General features: G+C 51.2%; 1 protein-coding gene across 3 annotated transcripts in view; it reads left to right on the forward strand.

The window, feature by feature from the left end:
- MTSS2 (MTSS I-BAR domain containing 2) overlaps positions 1–21508 on the forward strand; it is a 61694-nt gene that overhangs the window by 35877 nt on the left and 4309 nt on the right. The window contains exons 5-13 of one of the 3 annotated variants that reach the window (XM_081336118.1): positions 560–651; positions 784–872; positions 10294–10446; positions 12367–12474; positions 15380–15477; positions 16172–16298; positions 17366–17440; positions 19503–19673; positions 20669–20837. In XM_081336118.1, coding sequence (XP_081192244.1) covers positions 560–651; positions 784–872; positions 10294–10446; positions 12367–12474; positions 15380–15477; positions 16172–16298; positions 17366–17440; positions 19503–19673; positions 20669–20837 — 1082 coding nt within the window. The remainder of the gene's footprint in view (positions 1–559; positions 652–783; positions 873–10293; positions 10447–12366; positions 12475–15379; positions 15478–16171; positions 16299–17365; positions 17441–19502; positions 19674–20668; positions 20838–21508) is intronic. The other 2 variants (XM_081336119.1, XM_081336120.1) reach the window with 2 other exon arrangements.

A 21508-nucleotide genomic window follows, 5' to 3' on the forward strand; every position in this document is an offset into this window, starting at 1 on the left:
TGATGGACTCCTGGGCATTTTTCTGACATGCAGAGCAGAGGTGCCTGCAAAACCTGCAACCTGTGGAGTTAGGGAGATCCACTGGACTGCTCAGAAGCCCAACTGGCATTTCAGTGGGCAGTGGGTTCTCTGCTGCAGTCCAGATCAGAAAGGCAGGGCGTGCTGGCTGTCTGCTCAGGAAAGCCTTCACTGGGCCCATTCCAAGCCCTTCCCTTTAGACCTAGGCCCAGAAGGACTTCATGCCCAGTGGAAACAAGAGGGACTGGGGATGAGGAGTACTGAGGTTCTGCTTGGTTCTAGAAGGCGCCATTCGGAAAGGCAGCATTGCACATGCACACGCACACACATATACATAGCGGGGTGTTGCTCAAGAGGGAACCCATTTCCAGGCCCGCTTTGCTTAGGGCAAAAGAAGAGAAAGGTGACTTTCAATGGCTGGAAGCTTCCTCATTCCCCTCCTCCTGGGGCTGCTTCAAGAAATGGGTAGCTGCTCCTCTTGATCCTGGCCAGGGGAAGCCACCGCTCTGAGGCTCACCTGTTCCTTTCTCTGTGGCTGCAGCGCCCTCATGGAGAGCCTGATCAACCCCCTGCAGGAGAGGATAGAGGACTGGAAGAAGACCGCCAACCAGCTTGACAAGGACCACGCAAAAGGTAGAGCTGCCCTGTGGAGGAAAGGAGGCTGGCAGGGCGCGTGGGCATCTGGAGTGACTGGGAGAAAGTTGTGGCCACACAGGGGAGACAGCAGTTGAGGTAGGAGCTTCACGGTGGCCTCTTTCTCTTCAGAGTACAAACGAGCCCGTTATGAGATAAAGAAGAAGTCTTCTGACACACTGAAACTTCAGAAGAAAGCACGCAAAGGTAAGGATCTGAGGGTGTTGAAGGAACATTGGGCGGCACTGAGGGAGTGAAGAGAGGCTGTTTGGCATCTCTATAGAAAAGGTGCTGTGCAGGGACAGTAGTGGTGCTGGTAGAGCTGGACATACTTCCCCTCAGGACAGGGAAAGTGCACCATTAATAGGAACTTGCATCCGTGAGAGATTTCAGCTGCTGCTGCTGCTCTCAAGGCTTGAAAACTAGAAGGCCTGGATGGCAGCTCACATCTAGAATGTCAGAAAGTCGGTTGACACCTAGACGCCACCTTCCCTCTTCCCATGTTTATCCTTGGCCTAAGTCCTGGCCAGAGGATTTGAAGCTATCGAGACCCAGCTGGTAGGAGTGCTGCAAGCCAAGGAGAGGAAGCAGCATCTGAGCACCATTCCATTGCCTTTCCCTGGACTGCCATGGAAAGGAGCAGATGTTTCCAGAAGTTCTGCATCTACTACTTTGGGGGGTGGGGAGGCTTCCTTTGAAGATTGTCTGGGACCTGAAATGTGCTCAGGCTGGTTCTTTGGCACATTCTCCGATTTTTCTCTGCCATCCTGCAAGGTTGTCTGCTCAGGGGAATCTCATGTTCCATCAGATGTGATTGAAAAGCTAATCACTGAGAGGGGGAGGGGCAGGTTGCACTAATGCGGGTGCCTCACTGGGGGAAAGTGTTTATTTTGTAAGAGGCAAAGCGGTTTGGATACCTGCCTTCTTTCACACATTCTTTCTCTCTCTTTTTTCCCCTTCCCACATTCCTCTGTAGAGCTACTTGGTAAGTCAAATGTTGCCAACCTCATTCCTGGCCTTTGCTTTGGGATCTCCTCTTTCACCATCCCACCCAGTTGGGCCTGAAATGGAACAAAGCCTCAAATGAGGGGCCACCACCATAGCTGGATCCCTTGAGGTTCACAGAGACCTGACTGCAGTTCCAACTTGGTTCTCCTGCTGAGGGAAGACCTTGCCTTCCCCTTGCTCCAGGGATTACCACAACCCATCTCAGGAAGCCTGATGAAGCCATCATTTAGGTTAGGTTAGCTCTGATCTTATATTGTAGAGGGCCACATCGAGAAGGAAGAGCTGGCTTCAAGATCCCCACATCGACCAACTTGTATAAATTGCTTCCCAACCTTCTTTTCTGCCCTGCTGGCACACGCATTTCATTGACCTAAATGCAGCATTATAGGATCCTGTAGGTCAAAGGGACCATCAAGCCAGACATGAGACTGAGCCCAGAAACCCAGACTTCCTGAAAATTAGATCTCTAGCCTGCAAAGAAAAGCCCGCCAGTTCTCTGGGTCATTGGTTCCATAGTCCACCTTGTTTTCATTGGGAATTTTTAAACCTTATTTACTTTTACATATGCAGATTAGAACATTTCTGTATTGCTGTAATTCATCACAACTCAAGGCCACTTACATGGTAAACTTTAAATTGAAATCTGCCTCCTTGTTCCTCAAACTTGTTATTCTGGGTCTTTCCCTGTTGATACGAGATAGTACCAGTCTTGAACTTGTGTGACATCCTTTCGGGACATTGAAGAGCCCCCCCCCCCTCAAGCTCTCTTCATAGGATCTGGCTTCTTATTTGTTGGACACCCTCCTTGCTGTCCTCTGTATCCCCTCCAGTGTTGTTAAATCCTTCTTGAAGTGTGGTGCCCAGAACTGCTGCAGAAAGTGGACCAGAACCAAAGCAGAATGAAATGGATCCCTGACTTCTGATTTGGAAGGTGCCCTCCTGTTGCTGCAGCTGAAGGCTGCAGACTGACATGAATCTTTTGAGATGCCAAATATTTCCAATATTCCTGCCCTGCTTCTGTCATTGTCATTGGGAAGGTTTTGCTTTGCTTCGGCTTTTTTGTGCTCAAATCAGTTGATGGCTAATCTCTCCTGGTGGCCAACTGGACAAGTCCCAGCAGTTTTCCTAGCAAGGCTTCTCAGAAGTGGTTTGCTGTTGTCTCCTTCCTGGGCCTGAGAGGGAGGCACCAGCCCAAGGTTACCCTCCTGGCTTTGGGCCCAAGGAGGGACTACAACTCAACATCTCCTGGTTTCTGGCCTGGTGCCTCTACCAGCAGACCAAACTGGCTATCTTTGTGGGAGGGATGCATTTGCACATTCTTAGAAGTTGCACGGAAGCAGATCAGTCCAAACCTGCTTCTCAGGTGCCCTAACACAGGCTTAGGCTCATCAGCTACGGGGCAGCCCAGGTGGTTCTTGGCCTCTTCAGGGGCTGCGGCCATCACACTCCTTCACTTCGCCTTTTGCCCTGGCCAGTGGGCAGCTTAGAGTTGGGACATACAGGATTCTGTCCCACCGGAGGCGGATTCTGTCCCACTGTCATCCGATCAATTCCTAGGAAAGAAAACTTTTGACTCCATAGATTCAGAGGAAAGATACTTTTACTAAGAACAAACAGTGCAGCGAAAGTCAGGCGAGGTCTGAAGCAAAGGTGTGAAAAAGACAATTTGAAAATAACCCCAGAGCCTGCCCACCCCCAGTGGTCAGGCAGATAGAGTCCAATCATTGGGCAGGAAGATGTTTTGGGAACGTCTCAGGTCCAGGTGCTCTGCACCGCCCTGATGCACATGCCCTTCCCAGGACGGTTGGTCTTGATGCTGTGAAACACCCCAAGATGGCCTCTGAGTCCAGGCCTCCCCATCGTTTCTCAGCAATTCCACTCTCACACCTCCTGCACGCTTCCTCTCCCAAAGGCCCGTTTCCATGGCAGCGAGCTAGAAGGAAAGCGATGATGACCAGGCCGACACCAACAAAGGACCTTGACACTTCTTTTCAGCAAAGAAGTGCCCGCTCTGGCTTTGGGTCCACAGCACCCACCAGTAGGAAGCTTTTGTTAATCTCTTTCTGGTAACTAATAGATTGCGTTATGTGCTGCACTCTGGAATGATAAAAAACAAGTTTGGACCATCTACATCATCTCTCTTGATCCCTTCTGTTTTTGCAGGTCCGAACATGCTCAAATCCTTCAGTCTCTCTTCAAGGGATTTTGCTTCTAGTCCCCAATCTTCCTAGATGCACTTGAATAGAATAGAATAGAATAGTTGGAAGGGACCTTGGAGGTCTTCTAGTCCAGCCCCCTATTCAAGCTTCTCTGAACCTGTTCCAGTTTCACTGAATCCTGGTGTGAGATCAAAAACTTCCTGTAATTTTGCAACCATATCCTGCTGCTTCTCCCTGTCCAGTTTATAATGATGCTTTCTGTTCATTTGAGTCCTATTCTCAGTGATTTCATGGACCAGCTCACTTCACATTTTCCAGTTTTGTGTGGCTTCTTTTGGCTGTTTTATGGGGTTGATTTTGATAGTGTCTAAGCATCATGGCTTTTTTGGCCACCTTGTTTCCTATTACCTCTGACCATTCCAAGAAAAAACACTTCCAGTCTTTAGTCCGTTCAGTTGGGGTTCAGTTAAAAACCTGTTCACAAGTATTACTGCCCAAACTGGGTATCCAGCTTTCTGTATCTTTTCCCTAAGCTTGCTTCTGTTAAATTTTGTTCTAGTGGCCTGTTTCCTACAGCCATTCTAAGCAGGGTCTAGAGCAGGCATGTCAAACGCGTGACGTCGCACGACGTATCGGAACTTTTTCCCATTGCCGAAAATGGGATGGGTGCGGTTTCTCCGTGACGCTCCGGCCCTGATCTAGAGAATCCACTTGATTTTGATCACATGACTGGGGGGATGCTGCAATTGTAAGTGTGAAAAGTGGTCATAAGTCACTTTTTTCAATCTGCTGTAACTTCAAAGGTCACTAAATGAATGGTTGTAAGTCAAGGACTACCTGTATTGCAGCCCTTCTCTTTGTCTTCTGGAGGGCATAACTTATTCTGTTGTGAATAAAGCTCCCCTCATCCATGACTTGATCGAGGAGGAAGACGCAGACCTGGCATGCATCACGGAAACCTGGCTGGGCCCAGAGGGAGGGGTCCCTCTGACTGATTTATCCCCTCCAGGTTTCCGTGTGCTACATCAACCTCGAGCTCAGGGTAGGGGAGGTGGCGTGGCGGTCGTTATCAGAGAAACCCTCCATCCGCGGGAGGCCACTGCCCCTCAGATAGACGGATGTGAATCCCTCCTCTTAAGATGGGGTCCTGGTGGTCAGTTGGGCCTACTTCTGGTATACCTCTCTCCAAGCTGCACAGCAACGGTTCTACCCAAGCTACCTGACGCCATCTCAGGATTGGCGGTCGAATTTCCAAAACTTATGGTACTGGGAGACTTTAATCTACCTTCCCTGGGCAGTGCATCAGAAGTGGCCCGAGAGTTCATGGCCTCCATGACGGCCATGGACCTGACTCAAATTACTCAGGACCCAACTCACGAGGGAGGAAACATGCCGGATCTTATTTTTGTCTCTGGACAGTGGCTAAATGGACTGGGTGGGGTTACTCCAACATCACAACCCCTTTCATGGACAGACCACTACCTCCTGCGGTTGGGCCTCCGTCACGTCACCCCCCGCTGTCAGGAGGCGGAACCGACCAGGTGGTTCCGCCCTAGGCGCCTGATGGACCCAGATAAATTCCAGATGGCGCTTGGACCGATTCCCACCTCCCTCTCCCACAACCCGGTCGAGTCCTTAGTTAATGCCTGGCAACAGGCTGCTTCGGAGGCGCTCGACCGCGTTGTCCCTTTGCGGCCTCTGACCCGGCGCAAGTCCCGACTCGCTCCTTGGTTCTCCAAGGACCTGCGGGAGATGAAGCGCCAGAGAAGGGGCCTAGAGAGCATTTGGAGAGCCAGTCGGTCTGAGTCTGACCGAACACAGTTAAGATCCTTTTCTAGATCCTATCTTGTGGCAATGAGGGTGGCAAAGCGCGCCTACTTCACCACCCTCATTGCGTCCGCAGATAATCGCCCGGCCGCCCTATTTAGAGTGGTCCGCTCCCTTTTAAGTCAAGAGACGGGAGAGGACCCCCTACATAGACGGGCTGAGGAATTTAGTAAATATCTGGTGGACAAAATCGCTCAGATTCGGGCTGGTCTGGACTCTGACTGGGCAGTATCTAACGAGAGGAAAACGATGAAGTTGGCCGAGTACATTTGGGAAGAGTTCGATCCTGTGACTCCGGATGAAGTGGACAAGATCATGGGGAAACTAAGTGCCGCCACATGTTTGTTGGACCCGTGTCCCTCCTGGCTAGTCTATGCATCTCGGGAGGTTACACGAGGCTGGCTCCAAGCAGTTATCAATGCCTCACTGAGTGAGGGGTACTTCCCTGCCGCCTTGAAAGAGGCGGTGGTAAGGCCCCTCCTCAAGAAACCGGCATTGGACCCAGCTGTTTTAAACAACTTCCGTCCTGTCTCCAACCTTCGCTTCCTTGCGAAGGTCGTTGAGAGCGTGGTGGCACGACAGCTCCCTTTGAACCTGGAGGAAGCTGAATATCTAGATCCGTACCAATCGGGTTTCAGACCCGGGCACAGCACGGAGACGGCATTGGTCGCACTGGTGAATGATCTCTGGCGGGCCCGAGATAGAGGTTATTCCTCTGTCCTGGTCCTATTAGATCTATCAGCGGCTTTTGATACCATCGACCATGGTATCTTACTGCGTCGTCTTGAGGGGCTGGGAGTGGGAGGCACCGTTCTGCGGTGGTTCTCCTCCTACCTCTCGGACCGTTCGCAGACGGTGTTGGCAGGAGGGCAGAGGTCAAGCCCTAGGCCTCTTAATTGTGGAGTGCCTCAGGGTTCGGTGCTCTCGCCCCTCCTGTTCAACATCTATATGAAGCCGCTGGGAGAGATCATCCGTAGCTTCGGGGTAAAATATCATCAATATGCTGATGATACCCAGCTATTCATCTCCACCCCGAACCAACCCAGTGATGCCCTCGATGTGATGTCACGTTGTCTGGAAGCGGTACAGATTTGGATGGGAGAAAACAGGCTTCGACTCAACCCGGCCAAGACTGAGTGGCTGTACATACCGTCATCTCGTTTAGTCCAAGAGGTTCCATCTCTGACTATAGGAGGAGAGATGTTACCTCCCATTGATAGAGCACGCAATCTGGGCGTCCTCCTAGATTCACGACTCAGTTTTGAAGATCACATTGGAGCCGTGGCTAGGGGGGCATTTGCACAGATTCGTCTTATATACCAATTGCGCCCCTTTTTGGACCGAGATGCCCTACGTACAGTCACCCACGCACTCGTTACCTCCCGTATTGATTACTGTAATGCTCTCTACATGGGGCTGCCCTTGAAGACCACCCGGAGGCTTCAGCTGGTGCAGAATGCAGCTGCACGGGTTGTGATGGGAGCTCCCCGATACTCCCATATTACACCCCTCCTGCATGAGCTGCATTGGCTACCAGTTGCCCTCCGGGTGAGATTTAAGGTGCTGGTACTTACCTTTAAAGCCCTACATGGCTTAGGTCCGGGATACTTGCAGGACCATCTGCTGCCGGGAACAAATTCCCATCGTCCAGTACGCTCACACAGAGAAGGCCTCCTCAGGGTACCGTCAGCTAGGCAATGTCGGCTGGCGACCCCCAGGGGGAGGGCCTTCTCTGTGGGAGTGCCAACCCTATGGAATCAGCTCCCCCCTGAGCTTCGGATGGCCCAAAACCTTCAATCCTTTCGCCGCGGCCTCAAAACACACCTGTTCCACCAGGCTGACCTAGACTGACAGGCATTTTAATTAATTTATATTTAGTATTTTTAATTCATTTTTTAAATTCTCTAATTTTAATTTATTGCACTGATGTTCTCAATTTCATTTTTATCTTGATTTCTGTACTTATTATATGTTTTGTTGTTAGCCGCCCTGAGTCCTTCAGGAGATAGGGCGGGATATAAATCCCATCAATAAATAAATAATAAATAATAACCCCAACTTCTTGGCTCTTCAGGCATCCAACTTCTTCTAGTAAGGCTGGTTTTCCCCCTTTGAGACTCCTTGGCCTGCCAAGAGACGGTGTGAGATGTCTGTGCCTCTTGTCTCTGGTTGTCCTCGTTGTCAGCTTGCGTTGTCTTCCGTGACCTCCGCATTGCAGGCCAGGGATGGCCTCAGAGCCGCATTGGCTTCTCCAGAGAGGCCGGTTCCTTTTCAAGCAGGAACGTAAATGATGGTCTTGCCTGGGAATCTTTTCTGAGGTTAGACAGATTTTCCTTTTCCTGGTCTCAGCTAGTGAGCGTGTGCCTCAAGAACACACATCATGGTTCTGTACAGTCAGTGTTAGTATAGTAGGAAAGTATGGATTTTTTTATTAATATTAAGAAACATAATAAAAGGATCCAGCCTTGATTTCATTTCGGGCCTGTGCAAAATCCTCACCAGCCCCTCTCCTTTCTCCTCCTCCTCCTCCTCCTCCTCTTTGGTCCAGCTCTCCTCTCTCGGGATATCAGCAGTGGGACCAATGCTGAGATCACCTTCTGATCCCAGAGGCAGCAGTGCCTCTGGGACCCCCAAGAGTACCGGTGAACGTGGAATGGGCCAAGCCGTGATATGTGCTCAGATCCCCATTTTCAAAAGGGCACCTTTCATCCTTCTGAAAGGGCAAAACAAATTAGCTAACTTCCAGCTATTTACTCAGCCCACCTCTGAGTTGGTTTGAACTTGACTGACAAAATTATTTCTGTGTGAAATGGCCTGTTTACATCAGTATTTTTGCTGCCCAGCAGGATCTCAGCCTTGGCACCCCAAATCCTTGGCTGGTTTCTTGACTCTGCTTGGCTGTTTCCAGACTTCCCTGTTTCTTCTCATGGGGGTGGGCTGCTGGCGGCTGTGATGGGGAGCTTGTTTGAAAGGGAATGGGATCCACCTGCCGCTCCTGCTGTGACCAGCTGGGAGCCCAGCCAGTATTGTGCCGGAGCAGCTGTCCTTGGACCTGCCTGGCTCTTGTGCTATAAGTGGGGAGAAAGACACACACACACAAACACACACTGTGATTCTGCAATAAGAGGCCATGTGATAGCTGGGCCCCACAGCGGTGTATTCCCCCTAACCACAGGGGGGTGAAGAGGCTGCTCTAGAGGAACCCGACCAACTCTGATCTTCTGCCTTTTGAGGTGCCACCCTTTTATCTGCCCCCCCCCGGGATGCAGTACGGCCAGTCTCTCTGGCCTGCTGCTCATTCTCCCATTTATGTCCAGAAGCCAAAGGGGGGATGGCAGTACCCACTGCCTGAGGAAGGGGCAAAAGGGATCTCCATCAAGGAGGCCAAACTCCATCCTGGGGGCTCAGAGAGCCAAACAGCTTGGAAAGCCGATGAAGGCGGACAGGCTTTCTGCCCTCAAGCAGAATCATTCCAGCCTCAGCCCAAAGGATGGAGTTTGGGACAGGAAAGGCATCCCCACTGAGCACCTTCTGGTGTTTGGGAGTCATAAGAGAGCAGCCCTGCTCTGATGGTGCCTCGAACACTTTCCGATGTGGAATTACTGCTTGTTTTCTGGAAGAGCTTTAAGATGGAGGCCGGCCTCCTCCGAACCTCCTCTTTTGGAAAATACTTGATCACCAGATCATTCTGCCCTGCTTTCATGGCCTCCTCAGCCCGGCAGTAAAGCTGAGGGGATCGTGAGGCATCCTCTGGATGTAAAGTAATGCCAAAGGTCTGCCAGCCAGATGGAGGACCTGTTCTGGAGTGCTGAGAAATTAGATGGCAGAGGAGCTACATGCTCTTGTTGGCACCAAGCAGAAGGTTAACCTGAATGGTCAAGCCTTATTTGAATATATTATTACTGGGCAGCATTTTAGTGAGCGTTAGCAGGCGCCTGTCAGTAAATGGAGCTTCCTTTTTTCCCCTGAAATTGAGTCATAACCTTTTACAACCAGCAGATGCCACATAATGGCGCTGCTCTGAGGACTGGGGCAGACCAGATTTCCCATAAGATTTTGTAAGTTGGCATTTTTTTGGCAAGCCAATGGACAAGCTTTGCAAGATTCATCTAATAGGTTTGACCAGCAGTGGGTCAGTGGGTGGGTATTCTCTGAAATAAGCCATCATATTAAGCCATTATGTTTTTTGGAAGGCTTTAGCATGTCATGGGACTCAGTTATTGTGTTCTCTTTTCCCTGATTTAGATTTATATGAACCCAGTAAATTATTTGGGAACTTATATCACTAGTTCCATGTGTGAGCAGCAGAACACGGGTTGAGTTTATGTCTTTAGAAATGCCTGTTTCTTCTCCTGTGTGCACTCCATACATTTCATATCCCATTCTGATCTTGCCTCCTGTCTGTATGCTGCATTGTTTTTATTATTATTAATAGTAATAATAATAATATGCCGTTTGATTCCCAATCATTTAATTCTCGAGACACCTTCAGCTGCAGGCCTGGTGCAGTTTGTTTGGTTTAGTGTGTGGCAGGTTTTGTCCCAGCATGACAACCGCGGGAAGCCAGAGCTATGCCCGAAGAGACCCTTGGCCCAGGGTCTGGGTAGAGAAGCCACGAGGCTCCCATCTGCTCTTCTTTGTAGGCAAGGGGGAGCTGCAGCCTCAGCTGGACAATGCCCTGCAGGATGTGAACGACCTGTACCTCCTCTTGGAGGAGACAGAGAAGCAGGCGGTCCGCAAGGCCCTGGTGGAAGAGCGGGGACGGTTCTGCACCTTCATCGCATACCTGCAGCCGATGGTGGTAGGTGCCTTGTTTCCATGGTCAGACGCAGCTCTTCTAAGGACTGGGCAACTGACAACGGTCCAAGGGATTCCCCAGGCAGATCTTGATTTTTGAGCATGTGAACAATTGGCTTTTGTTGCCCAATTATAATGCTGTTATCGGTTTAGTTCTGCTTGTGCCTGCCCCCAGATTAGTCCAGTGTCCAGCTTTCAGGCAAGTAGGGTGGAAGCTCTGCACTAAAGAGAATGTATGTCCAGGCCATTCTATTGAGCTACTCCCAGAATGCTGGAGTGGGTGATATATCTTGCCAAACTTTGTATCCAGAATCTGGATGTGATGAAAAGGAAGGTCCCCCCTCAGGTGTTTGGTTACCAGGTGTTACCCCACCAACCCTGTCCTCTCAGAGGGTCTGGGGTGGGAGTTGTGGTAGAGGAGGAGGCTTTCTTGAACTGGCCCTTCGTTCATCCCAGAGTGGCATCTGCGGAATTAGTGATGAACTAGGATGTTTATTGAAAATTCCAATTAAGAATTTATCTCAACTTTTTCTTCAACTCCTTTGTCTGTTTTTTTTTATCCCATGAATATTGGGATAAATGTTAATTCTTGTCTGGGAGATGCTCCCTCCTCACCCTTCTTCTCAAGAGGGATTTCCAGGGCAAAGGAGTGCCTGGCAGACTAGGCCCACAAGGGGGAGGAGGGCTGCATGAGGGAGCTGGGGTAGGTCTGTGTGGCAACCCAGAGCCTGCAGGGCTGCCTCCGTGCAGTTCCATTCCCCACATAGAGGAGCGGAGGTGCTTCAGGAGAAAGGAAAGTCTGAGGAAGGATGCTGCAAACATACGATACCTTGCCAAAGAATTCTGAGTAGAGAATTGGGCTTGTGGCTCCTCTCCTCCCAGCTGACACTTCACTTGGCCCAAGCAGACGAGGCCGGAGAATTCTGTGGCTTTGGTGCTTGGCAATTCACTTATGGTAACTTATCGTAACAATATTGGCACCTGTTGCTAAATTTGGTGTCAACCCCGTTATCGTTTTTCATTAAGCTTTTTTGAAGGTTTGAATGTGAGCACAAACATTTAAAGTGTTTGTGGTTCTCCATAAGATCATATATAGGTAAAGGTAAAGGTTCCCCCGCACATGCATGCTAGTCGTTTCCGACTCTAGGGGCCGGTGCTCATCTCCGTTTCAAAGCCGGAGGACCGAGGACCTTGTCCGAGGACGTCTCCGTGGTTATGTGGCTGGCATGACTAGATGCCAAAGGCGCACGGAACGCTGTTATCATATATACAAACTCCCAAATTGCTCTTTTTGTTTACTGTTCTTAATTCTGAATTTTAAGTTTTTCTTTGGACTAAAGGGAAGAAAGTTTGCCTGGAATGATATTTTTTTAATTTAATTTCAGTAATGTAACTATAATCCCAGCAGGTTTCACATAGATTATCCTGATTTACATTTCTGAAATTACACAAAACCTCAACGGGCAGACCCAGCCCTTTGTGGCTTTTGCACAGCCTGTAGAGGACCAACTGAAATGTAGTAACAGAAGCTGGATGCTCAGTGGAGATAAGGAACAAACAGGGAATGAAGAAGAAGCTCGGAAGTCTACAGATCAGATGAGAGGTTTCAGTCTTGAGGCTGAAGTGTCATGAGAAATATACATGACCTCCATACACACCTACTGTTGCCTCTGCCAAAAAGAGGCTCCCTTCTGCTCATGAGGGTCTCTCCCAGTTGCCATCTCTCTATGGCGTTCTGAAGCTGAAGTGGGCACACTGGGTGACACATTGGCCCCAGGGACAGTGAAAGAGGGGCTCACCTTGACCCTTCCTCTTGGCCTTCCCCAGTAAAAAGCAGGCTCGGGGGGGGCTCTGGTTCTCTCCTGATTCAAGCGTCTTTTCTCCACATGGCCAAGGGCTCATCCTTTCCTTTATCCTTTGGCAGAATGGAGAGATCACCATGCTGGGAGAGATCACCCACCTTCAGGGCATCATTGATGACCTAGTGGGACTGACAGCAGATCCACATAAACTGCCGACAGCCAGTGAGCAGGTAGGAAAGCACAAAAGCCATATTCCCAGGATGGCCTTGAGCTGAAGGAGGCATTGGAGGCCAGCCCCTCCCTCTCAGCGCAGGGATCCAGGCAGGGCTTGCAGTATCCAGGGAAGAGGTGGGGCCCACCAGTCTAGATCCCTGCTCCGATTCTACTGCTTTTCATCAGAATCTGTGACTTGAAACTGCTCTCAGAGAAGAGGCTCTGGTCCGCTTGCACCTCTTCGAGAATTTAAAATACGGCGGGGTGTGTTCCTTCCCCCTCTTTTTTCTCAGGACTCAAATTCCCATAAGAGGTCTGCACTTGGCTGCCTTTTCCTCTGATTGCTTTTCTGGTTGCCTGGCTTTCTTAAAGGGGAACCTGGTCGTATTAAGTGACCAGGGCACAAAAGCCTGGAGCTGCTCTTTCTTCTGACCTGAAATGATTGATGATGATAATGATGATATCCATTGGGTAGTCACTTTCTGTGGAGGCAACCTTACCTGGTACTTACATGACAAACCGTACTCAACGAGTAGTCCTCAATGGTACTACATCCACATGGAGAGAAGTAAGCAGTGGGGTACCACAAGGCTCCGTCCTAGGCCCAGCACTCTTCAATATCTTCATCAATAACTTAGATGAGGGAATTGAAGAGGAACTCATCAAATTTGCATTTGACACCAAACTGGCAGGAGTAGCCAGCACCCCAGAAGACAAACTCAGGATCCAACAGGATCTTGACAGACTTGAACAATGGGCCCTATCCAACAAAATGAGTTTTAATGTGGAGAAAAGCAAAGTTTTACACCTGGGTAGGAAAAACCAAAGGCACAAGTTCAGATTAGGCGAAACCTGGCTCAAAAACAGTAACTGTGAGAGGGACCTTGGAGTCCTAGTGGACAATCACTAAAACATGAGCCAGCAGCCTTCAGACGTGGGTGCTTCATCACTGGCAGTTTTAAGAAGAGACTGGACAGTTACTTGTTTGAAATGGTATTGGGTCTCCTGCTTCAGTAGGGGGCAGAAGACCTCCACGGTCCTTTCCAGCTCTGTTCTGATTTTGACTTACCTTTTGAGCAAGCTTATGCTGCCGATTCATATTCAGACAGCTCTGAGTTCTTTTTCACGAATAGCCAGCTTTATCTGATCATTTTGTTATTTTTTTCTAATAAAAAAGAACTTGTCATGGCTGCCATTCTGCTAAGCTAGGCATTGCAAGCTGACAGCCTGACATCAGTAACGGGGAGGCTGCAGCGGGGGCTGAGGAGGCAGCGGGGTGGGGACTCAGTCATCCCAAGGTCACACCAAAAGAGTGCAGAGCGGAAGGGATCATTTCTCAAACAATTTCTTAACACCTGATTGGACAGGGGGAAAATCTCAGATCCAGCTTTGCTTTTTCTGTAGCCACCTTGGCTAATATATTTTTACTTGGCTGGTATACTTTTAGCTAATCATGGACCAGGGGTCTTTCTTTCCTAACTGACCAGTTTGGGACAGTTGACATTAAGCTGGATCTAAGATTTTTGCACACAAAAGATCCCTTGGTCCCAACCAGCCCTCCGGTTATCAGTATTTATGAAACTACTTTGAATTTTTTAATCTGTCTTATCTAGAAGTATCACCTACAAATCTTGCAAATTTAATAAGCAGTCCCGTCCTTTCTTTGCCCAAACCATTTTTTATGACAATTATTTATTCACAAATAGTGCTTGACTCGTGACCCCAGTTGGGGCTGGAATTTCAGTTGCTAAGCAATGTGGTCATTAATCAAGTCGTCACATGACTGGACCCAATTTTACAACCATTTTTACTCCAGTTATCAAGTGATTCGCCACAGTTGTTAAGCGAATTGGACTTCCCTCATTGACTTTGCATGCTTGGAAGGTTGCAAATTGTGATCACATGGCCGCAGGATGCTGCAATTGTCATAAATGTGAGCTTGTTGCCAAGGGCCCAAATTGTAGTCATGTGGCCACAGGGATGGTGTGATGGTCCTAACTTCAAGGGTGGCTTTCAGAAGCCATCATAACTTCAAACCATTGTAAAATGGTCGTAAGCTGAGGCCTACCTGTGTCACCATTCTGGATAACAATCCTGACTCAGGGGATTTCAATCAGTTCAAAGAAACTCAGAACGGTGAGAATGTCTTGTCGTTTAAGCCATTAGCAAACACAAAAGGCGAGTTAAGACAGGAAAAATAATTCCAAAAGATTGCATTCTGGGCAGCTGGATCCAGGAAGGCTGTCGTGAAAGTGATCTCGGGTCCAGTGGATTCACACAGCCACATGCTCGAACTGTTTCCTCTGGAGCAGTTGAAGGTGAGCAGGCCTTCCGCTTTGTTGGAGCCAGATCCCTTCCTGGCCCAGCAGAAACCCATCCCTGCTGGCAGTTCTGCAGGCAGCCCGGGCCTGGCAACCCCAGAGCAGCTCCAGATGGGGCACCTGTTCCTTGGAGCTAAGCACGGAAGGGAGCCCAACATTGGAGAGCAAAGGACTGGAATACATTGGGAAGCTAGATCAAGTCTGTGGGTGACACGTGAGTTATGCCAGTTGTTGGTTGAGGGAGATTTTGCCCAGTGGGTTTTGTTATCCAGACCCCAGTTCACCAGGAGTTGTGCCACACTGGTGCCTCCGAGGAGCAGCAGAGACAGGCAGGCCGACATCCATCCCAAGTGCTTTGGGCTTTAACGCTTCCTCCTTTTCTTTAAGAAAGGCCTGGTGGAAGAAGGAAGCCGGCAGCTGAGAGCGGACCTTCACCAGCAGCATCTTGGCTGCTGCCTGGGTGACTATTGATTGGCCGAAGGCAGGCAGAGCCTCTCCTCGCTTTGGAAAGACCATTGCCGCACAGGCTCTGCTCGGATGGCGAAACCTCTTAGGGCCAGACATGCTATAGGGACCTGGCTAAAATGACTTTCTCTTGCAGGTGATCAAAGATCTGAAGGGCTCTGATTACAGCTGGTCTTACCAAACCCCTCCTTCTTCCCCTGGCAGCTCAGGGTCCCGCAAATCCAGCTTGTGCAGGTATGTCTGGGTCAGCTAATGGGAATCTCTTTTTCCTGTTAAATAGCGTACAGCAGGAACGGACTCCTCCTGGCCTCAGATCTTGCAAAGCTTGAGTAGGTTCAGCGATAACCAACTATAACCTTGTCTTGAGGGCCAGAGTCCTTGTGACGTACCAATACTTCCCAAACTGAGTTGCCTTGGAATAAAATCAAAGAGAGCCACACCTGAGCAGCTGTGGCCAGCATTGGTCTCGAACGGGACATAACAAATGATCTCGAGCAATGGCAGCTCTCTCCTTCTGGTCAAGCAAAGCGTGGAGCTTTTTGTCATAGAGGGTGGAGTAACATCTGTCAACTGGAAGAGTCTGGGAAAAGTTCTGCTCCAATTTTTAAGAATGATGATCTCACCCCCAAATTCTTGAATGCGCTTCTGCCTTTAGCTGAGGAAAGAATTAAAATACGTTGGAGCATTTGTGTACACTGGAACATACAGGTCTCCTGTCATAAGATTCAGCCTACTTACTGAGCTGACTTCTTGAAGGCTTCCCTCCCACAGGGGTACAACGCCGGCATGAGCAAGGCATGTAAAGGAACATCTGGCTTACCTTGCCTCAGGGTACTTCTGACATTGCAACCAATGTCATCCTGCTTCGCCTCATGGTGGCTCCCGAGATGCCCAGCATCTCATCTGGTTTCACATTTTACTCCCGTAGCGTGGCGCAACTGGTAAATGCCAACACCCGCCTGTCCAGTGTCTCGTCACACGACTCGGGCTTCATCTCGCAGGATGCCATGTTCTCCAAGCCTCCCTCGCCAATGCCCTTGGACATCACCAGCCAGGTGAGCTAAGTGCAAACAGAAGGAACCACGGCCCCACTTGCTCTGGTGACCCCCCCTCCCCAGGCAGGTAGGCCGGTGCCGTCTCCTGAGAGAAGCTGGTGGCCGCCTAGGGACCTCCTCCTCTCCTGGGAGCCATTCGGGACTCTCCTTCCCTGGCCGGCCCCCTTGGAGTCTGCTTTGTACAGGGAGGGCTGGGGGGTCCCTCGGGAAAGGATTGGGCCAGTTCCTTTCCGAGGAAGGAGGGGAGCCGCGAGGGAGCCCAAGGAGCCCGGGAGGAGGGGAGCCCCCTTGGAGCTGCTGCCAGTGGGAGCCCCTTCTTGGACTGGGAGAAGAGGGCATCTCTGGGCTTCCTTGCCCAGTTCAAAGGCTAACGCTGGCACTCCTCCGGCAGATCTCCAAAGGTGACCCTGGCATGGGGACATGGACCTGGGGGGCTTCTGGCTTCAGGGGACTCTCGGGATCCTTCTGGTTGCTTAGTTTGGGAGCTGGAGGTCAAGAGGAGGGGGAATCCAGTTCTCAGGAGATCTGTCACCGCAGGCGGGAGGGAGAGTTTCCCTCCCCCTCGTGACAGTCTGGTGAAGGATTGGATGAACGAATGAATCTTTATTGTCAAAGTACAACTATGTATACATTGAGATTAGCTGAGCCTCCCGTTCACCTCTCTGGGTGAAAATGGTAACAAGGCTGCTTCTTGGAGACCCTTCCTTGCACGGCGAGGGCCTCTGTGGCAGAGTTGCCCAGAGTCAGGGCACAAAGACATGGAGGCCATTCCTCGGGTGTGAGAGGTCCTCCCCTTTCTCCCAGCTGCCTGCCATTTTCATTTCCTCCTGTGCCTGGGCCTTGTCCCGTCTCCTCCATCGTCTTCCCAGCCCCAGATGAAATGTCTCAGGGTGGCATGTTGAGGGAAGCTGCTGCTGCTGCTGCTGCCACACCACATGTCAGTCAAGCTGCACTCTGTCTCTGCTGCCGCCGCTGCCGCCACCGTTCTCTATAACAGGTTCTTCTCTTCCTTTCTGCGCATGCCTGTTTTGCTGCTGCTGCTGCCATTCTGCCCTGGGGCGTGCCAGAAGTCCTCCAGCTCTGCATCGTCTGAAGCCTCTGAAACGTGCCAGTCTGTTAGTGAATGCAACTCCCCAACCTCGGTTAGTTCTGGCTCTGCCACTGGACTGTGTTCGGGTGGCCCAAAGGTGAAGCTTGAGTTCCCCATTTTATTCTGGGACCCGCCTGCACCTGGTGAAGAGTTGATGCGTGCCACAAACCTCTTGGGAGGCAGATGCCTGGCCTTGGCCTCCTGCCCCAATGTTGGTTTGGACGCCTTCTGCTTTCTGACCAGCTTAGGGAGCTCTGTGCCCAGCCGTGACCCTGGACTCCATGGCCCTGAAGCCTTGCAGAGCCCAGCTGGTGGGGAGCCCACTCTACCCTTGGCAGGGACAGCTACCCAGAGCTGCTTCCTTGACTTTCAAGAGCCCAAAGCTCCGTCTCTGCGAGGGGCTTGGAGCAACCAGGAAGGAGCCTCCTGGTGGAAGATGTACCTGCCACGGGGAGGATGCAGTCCTTGCCCTTTGGCCTGCAGGCACAAGGACCCAGCGGGCACCTACCTCCGCCGGGACTTTGATTAGCTCTGAGCAGCCCTGACCTGCCCTGGGATGGACCAGGTCTCCTCCCTCAGTTGCCACCCCACAAACTCAGCAGGGATGCAAAGACCTTTCCAGCCCGTCCATTTTTAGAGCTGCTTTTGTTTTCAATCCAGCTACATGACTATTTCAGAGGGGAATGGAAATGAATGCCCCCCCTCGAACGGATCCATGGTTACACCAGTTACAGCAGTGTACATTTTTCCCTAATGTCTTTATTCCCTTGTGGGGAAAAAGGGGGAGGGGGGAATTGGCCAGGAAGAGTCAGCCAACCTGCCCTCCTGCTGACCAAAGAGGACGTTCATCCGTGGGCCTGCGAGAGCCTTGGCTGTAGTCAGGGTACCAAGTCTTGGGAGTCAAGAGTGGCAGGCACTCGCGAGGACGTTGACACTGGATGCCCTTCTTAGGATCAGATCAAACACCAAGTCTCCTGCGTGTCTGGCCTCTTCCTCAGGCACAGTGAGGGAAAGTGTCCCCGGGGGTCGCCTGGCCTAATCTTGACGGGCCAGGCTCTGCGACATGCTGGGGCCTTGGGGGCTGGTGGCCACCTGTCTGCAGACCTCCAGTGACCTCCGTTGGCTTATTTATTGTTTTATTACTTTTAAGAACCACCCATCTGTTTCACAGAGGTACCCCAGTAGTGTACAATAAAATATTAAAAGCATAAAAAGTATATAAAATAACAGTATATAAAAGAGGCGAGAAATGTTAAAAAATTAATTAAAAAGCAGGGAGGGCTTTTCAGTGTGCTAACCAGCCCCCCCACGGCTGCATGCTCCCCTGGGCTCCAGGCTGTGTCCCGTGAGCTGACACCTCTTCTTCTCAGGAAACTCCTCCCAAGACGACTCCTGCATCACTTGCTTGGCAGTTTGTCACCCTGGATCTGGTCCTGCCTTCCAGGGCCGCATCCACTCCCACCTCTGAGGCTGCCCTCGGTCCTCGTTCCAGCCTTCCACTCTCTGCAGAGGAAACTCATCCCTTAGCAGATCTTTGTGGAGCTTCAGTTCCATCCCTGTCACCGCCTTGCAGTCCTTTTGCAAAGATCTGAGAAGCTCAGGCCACTTTCCTAAGCATTAAGGGGCCTCAGGAAAGGACTGGGCAATGTGGCGGAGGCCGGGCAAAGTGCCAAAAGGTTGCCATATCTTTCATAGACACCTGGTTGGGATCTGGATTAAAAGGAGACTAAATGAAATGCCTTTATTAAATCATACACAAGACCTCCACTTATCAATAATCGTTTTGGAGCTTTCTGCTTAGTGGAAATGGCCAGAGTATCTGACTGGGTGCCTAAGTGAGAGGGCTGCTGCTCCAGGGGATACCCAGGGCCCTGGCGCAGCAGAGTGGCCTGGATGTTGGACGTCTGTAAAGCCAGTAGGTACCAGCGTGGCCTCTTTGTGCCTCCGTGGCATCTCATAGGCTGAGCGAGACAGGCCTTCCGAGGCTCAAGAATTGCCATGGCCCCTGTTGCCTCACCCTGTCCCGTTTCCTGCCGCAGGGGGCCTCTCCTCTCTTGCCAGGCTTGGTCTTGCAGTGCTGGGGTTGCCAGTAACGCCGGCTTTGTGCTTTTCAGGATTGGTCCAAGCTCCCCCTCTACGAGCAGCCGGGGGCAATGCCACGCAGAAAGGATCGGGTGGAGCTTCTCCGGGAGGCAGAACCAGGCTTGCCCCCCCTGATTTACCCAGGGCTCAGCTTGGAGGATGGTCCCCGACCTCGCCTGTCCCCAGCTTCCATTGCTGCCAAGGTACGACCAGACTCCAGGAAGCACCCTTGGGCCACCTCGGTTGGTCTGAGGCTTCATTTGAGGCTCCATTGGGGCCACTGCCCAAATCTCTGCTGAGCCCAGCCCACGATCCCAGATCCAGGCAGATTCCAAGGACAGACCACGTGGAAGACCAGGAGCTGATTTTATTTATGGGTATTTGAATAATTGGAATCAATTGTTCACTTTTTTAATTTTTTATTTTAATTCCATTTATATCCCGCCCTTCTCCGAAGACTCAGGGCGGCTTACAAGCTTAGCAGTAGCCTTCATTCTATGTATATGCCTGCTTATTAGGGCTTTCACACACACCCCAAGCGGCATTATTACAAAGTCAGCTTATTGCCCCCAACAATCTGGGTCCTCATTTGTCTACTTCCAGTAGACAAAGCGAAAGGTGGGGCAGTTGGGGGTGGGGTTTTTGAAAATGTCTGGAAAAGGGATTTTCCAAGGATGAGGCCTCTGCCTCCCTCACCAGCTGGAGTCAGGGCAAGTGGCTCTCTGCAGAAGAGAGGCCAAGCAAAGGGCTCCCACACTTAATCCTGGTACCCGGGTAAACAATCACAGAAGGGTTAAGCAGCCAGTGGATGCAGCAGCCTCTGGCCCTGGCAGGTGTTCCTGAAGCTGTGGGTCAATGCGGAAGTAGCCAAGGAAATGGGTGGTGGTGGTATCATGAGGACTGTGCTTGTCTTTCTGGCTCTCTGTCCAAGCTCAGAAGCCTTGCTAATTGTAGCCCCCTCCTCCCCGCTGCCCAGGCAAGGTGCTCAGGGCGCAGGCAGAGTCAGGACTATCCTGGCAGCAGTGAGGAGGCCTTGGGAGGACCCACCGCCATTCCTGGCCCTGGCCTCAGAGGTCTGCCGGCCTGAGCACAGGAGTTCTGCTTGGAGCTGAGGGCTTGGGCTGCTGCTTCTCTCTCTCTTTCTGACCAGCCCATCTCCCTCCAGTGCCCGGGCCCTGACCTTGTTTCCCCTTCACAGCAGCACAGGGAGGAGGTGTCTCCAGCAGCCAGTGAGCTGGCCATGGTGCTGACCCATGGCCTGAGCCTGGAGCACCAGAAGAGCAGCCGGGATAGCCTGCAGTTCTCCAGCGGCTACAGCACCCAGACCACCACCCCATCCTGCTCGGAGGATGCCATTCCCTCTCAAGGTAGGAGGCCGGCTTCAGGGGGAGCGGGCGCCTGGCTGGAAGGGTCGAGGAGATGGAGCCAGGCATGCTGAGGGGCTGTCCAAGCCACTGGAGAGGATCCAGGCGAGGAGGTTGATGGCAAGGGTTGGGCATCTCTGGCAGATCCCGCATAACTAGAATCAGGACCCTCCTTTGATGGGAAGTCCAGAGTTGGGAAGGGTCTTCCAAAAGGCCAAGGGACAGAAGCATTTGCCCTCGGCCAGGCAGGACCTTCCTTGGCCTTACCAGGAATCCCACCACATCTGTCCCACCCCTGTCCTAAGCAACCCGTTGTTGGCTGAAGGCCCTGCCCAGCTCTTCATTTCTCCAGGCAGGTGGGCTTTGCTGATGTTAAATGGACTCCAAGCTTTGATTTAGAAGGGTGCCAGCTGAGTCAGGACTCCCTCGATGTGCCCCCCCCACAATGTGTGTTGTCTTATGTAGTAACATGTGCTTGGGGCAGCTTTGTGCTGAAGCGTGAGGGGTGGCTTTGACTCTGGGGTTCGGCTGGCAGGGGATTGGCCTCCACCTGCTCTGGATCAGTGACCAGCTCCAGAAATTAATGCCACAGAAGCTCAAATTACTTGTGTTAACTTTGGCCATAGGCATACAATGACTTTGCTCACTCCCCCATGCGCCTAGGAATTAGGGAG

Source organism: Vipera berus (assembly GCF_964194415.1).
Source record: "Vipera berus genome assembly, chromosome: 10".
Lineage (NCBI taxonomy): Eukaryota > Metazoa > Chordata > Lepidosauria > Squamata > Viperidae > Vipera > Vipera berus.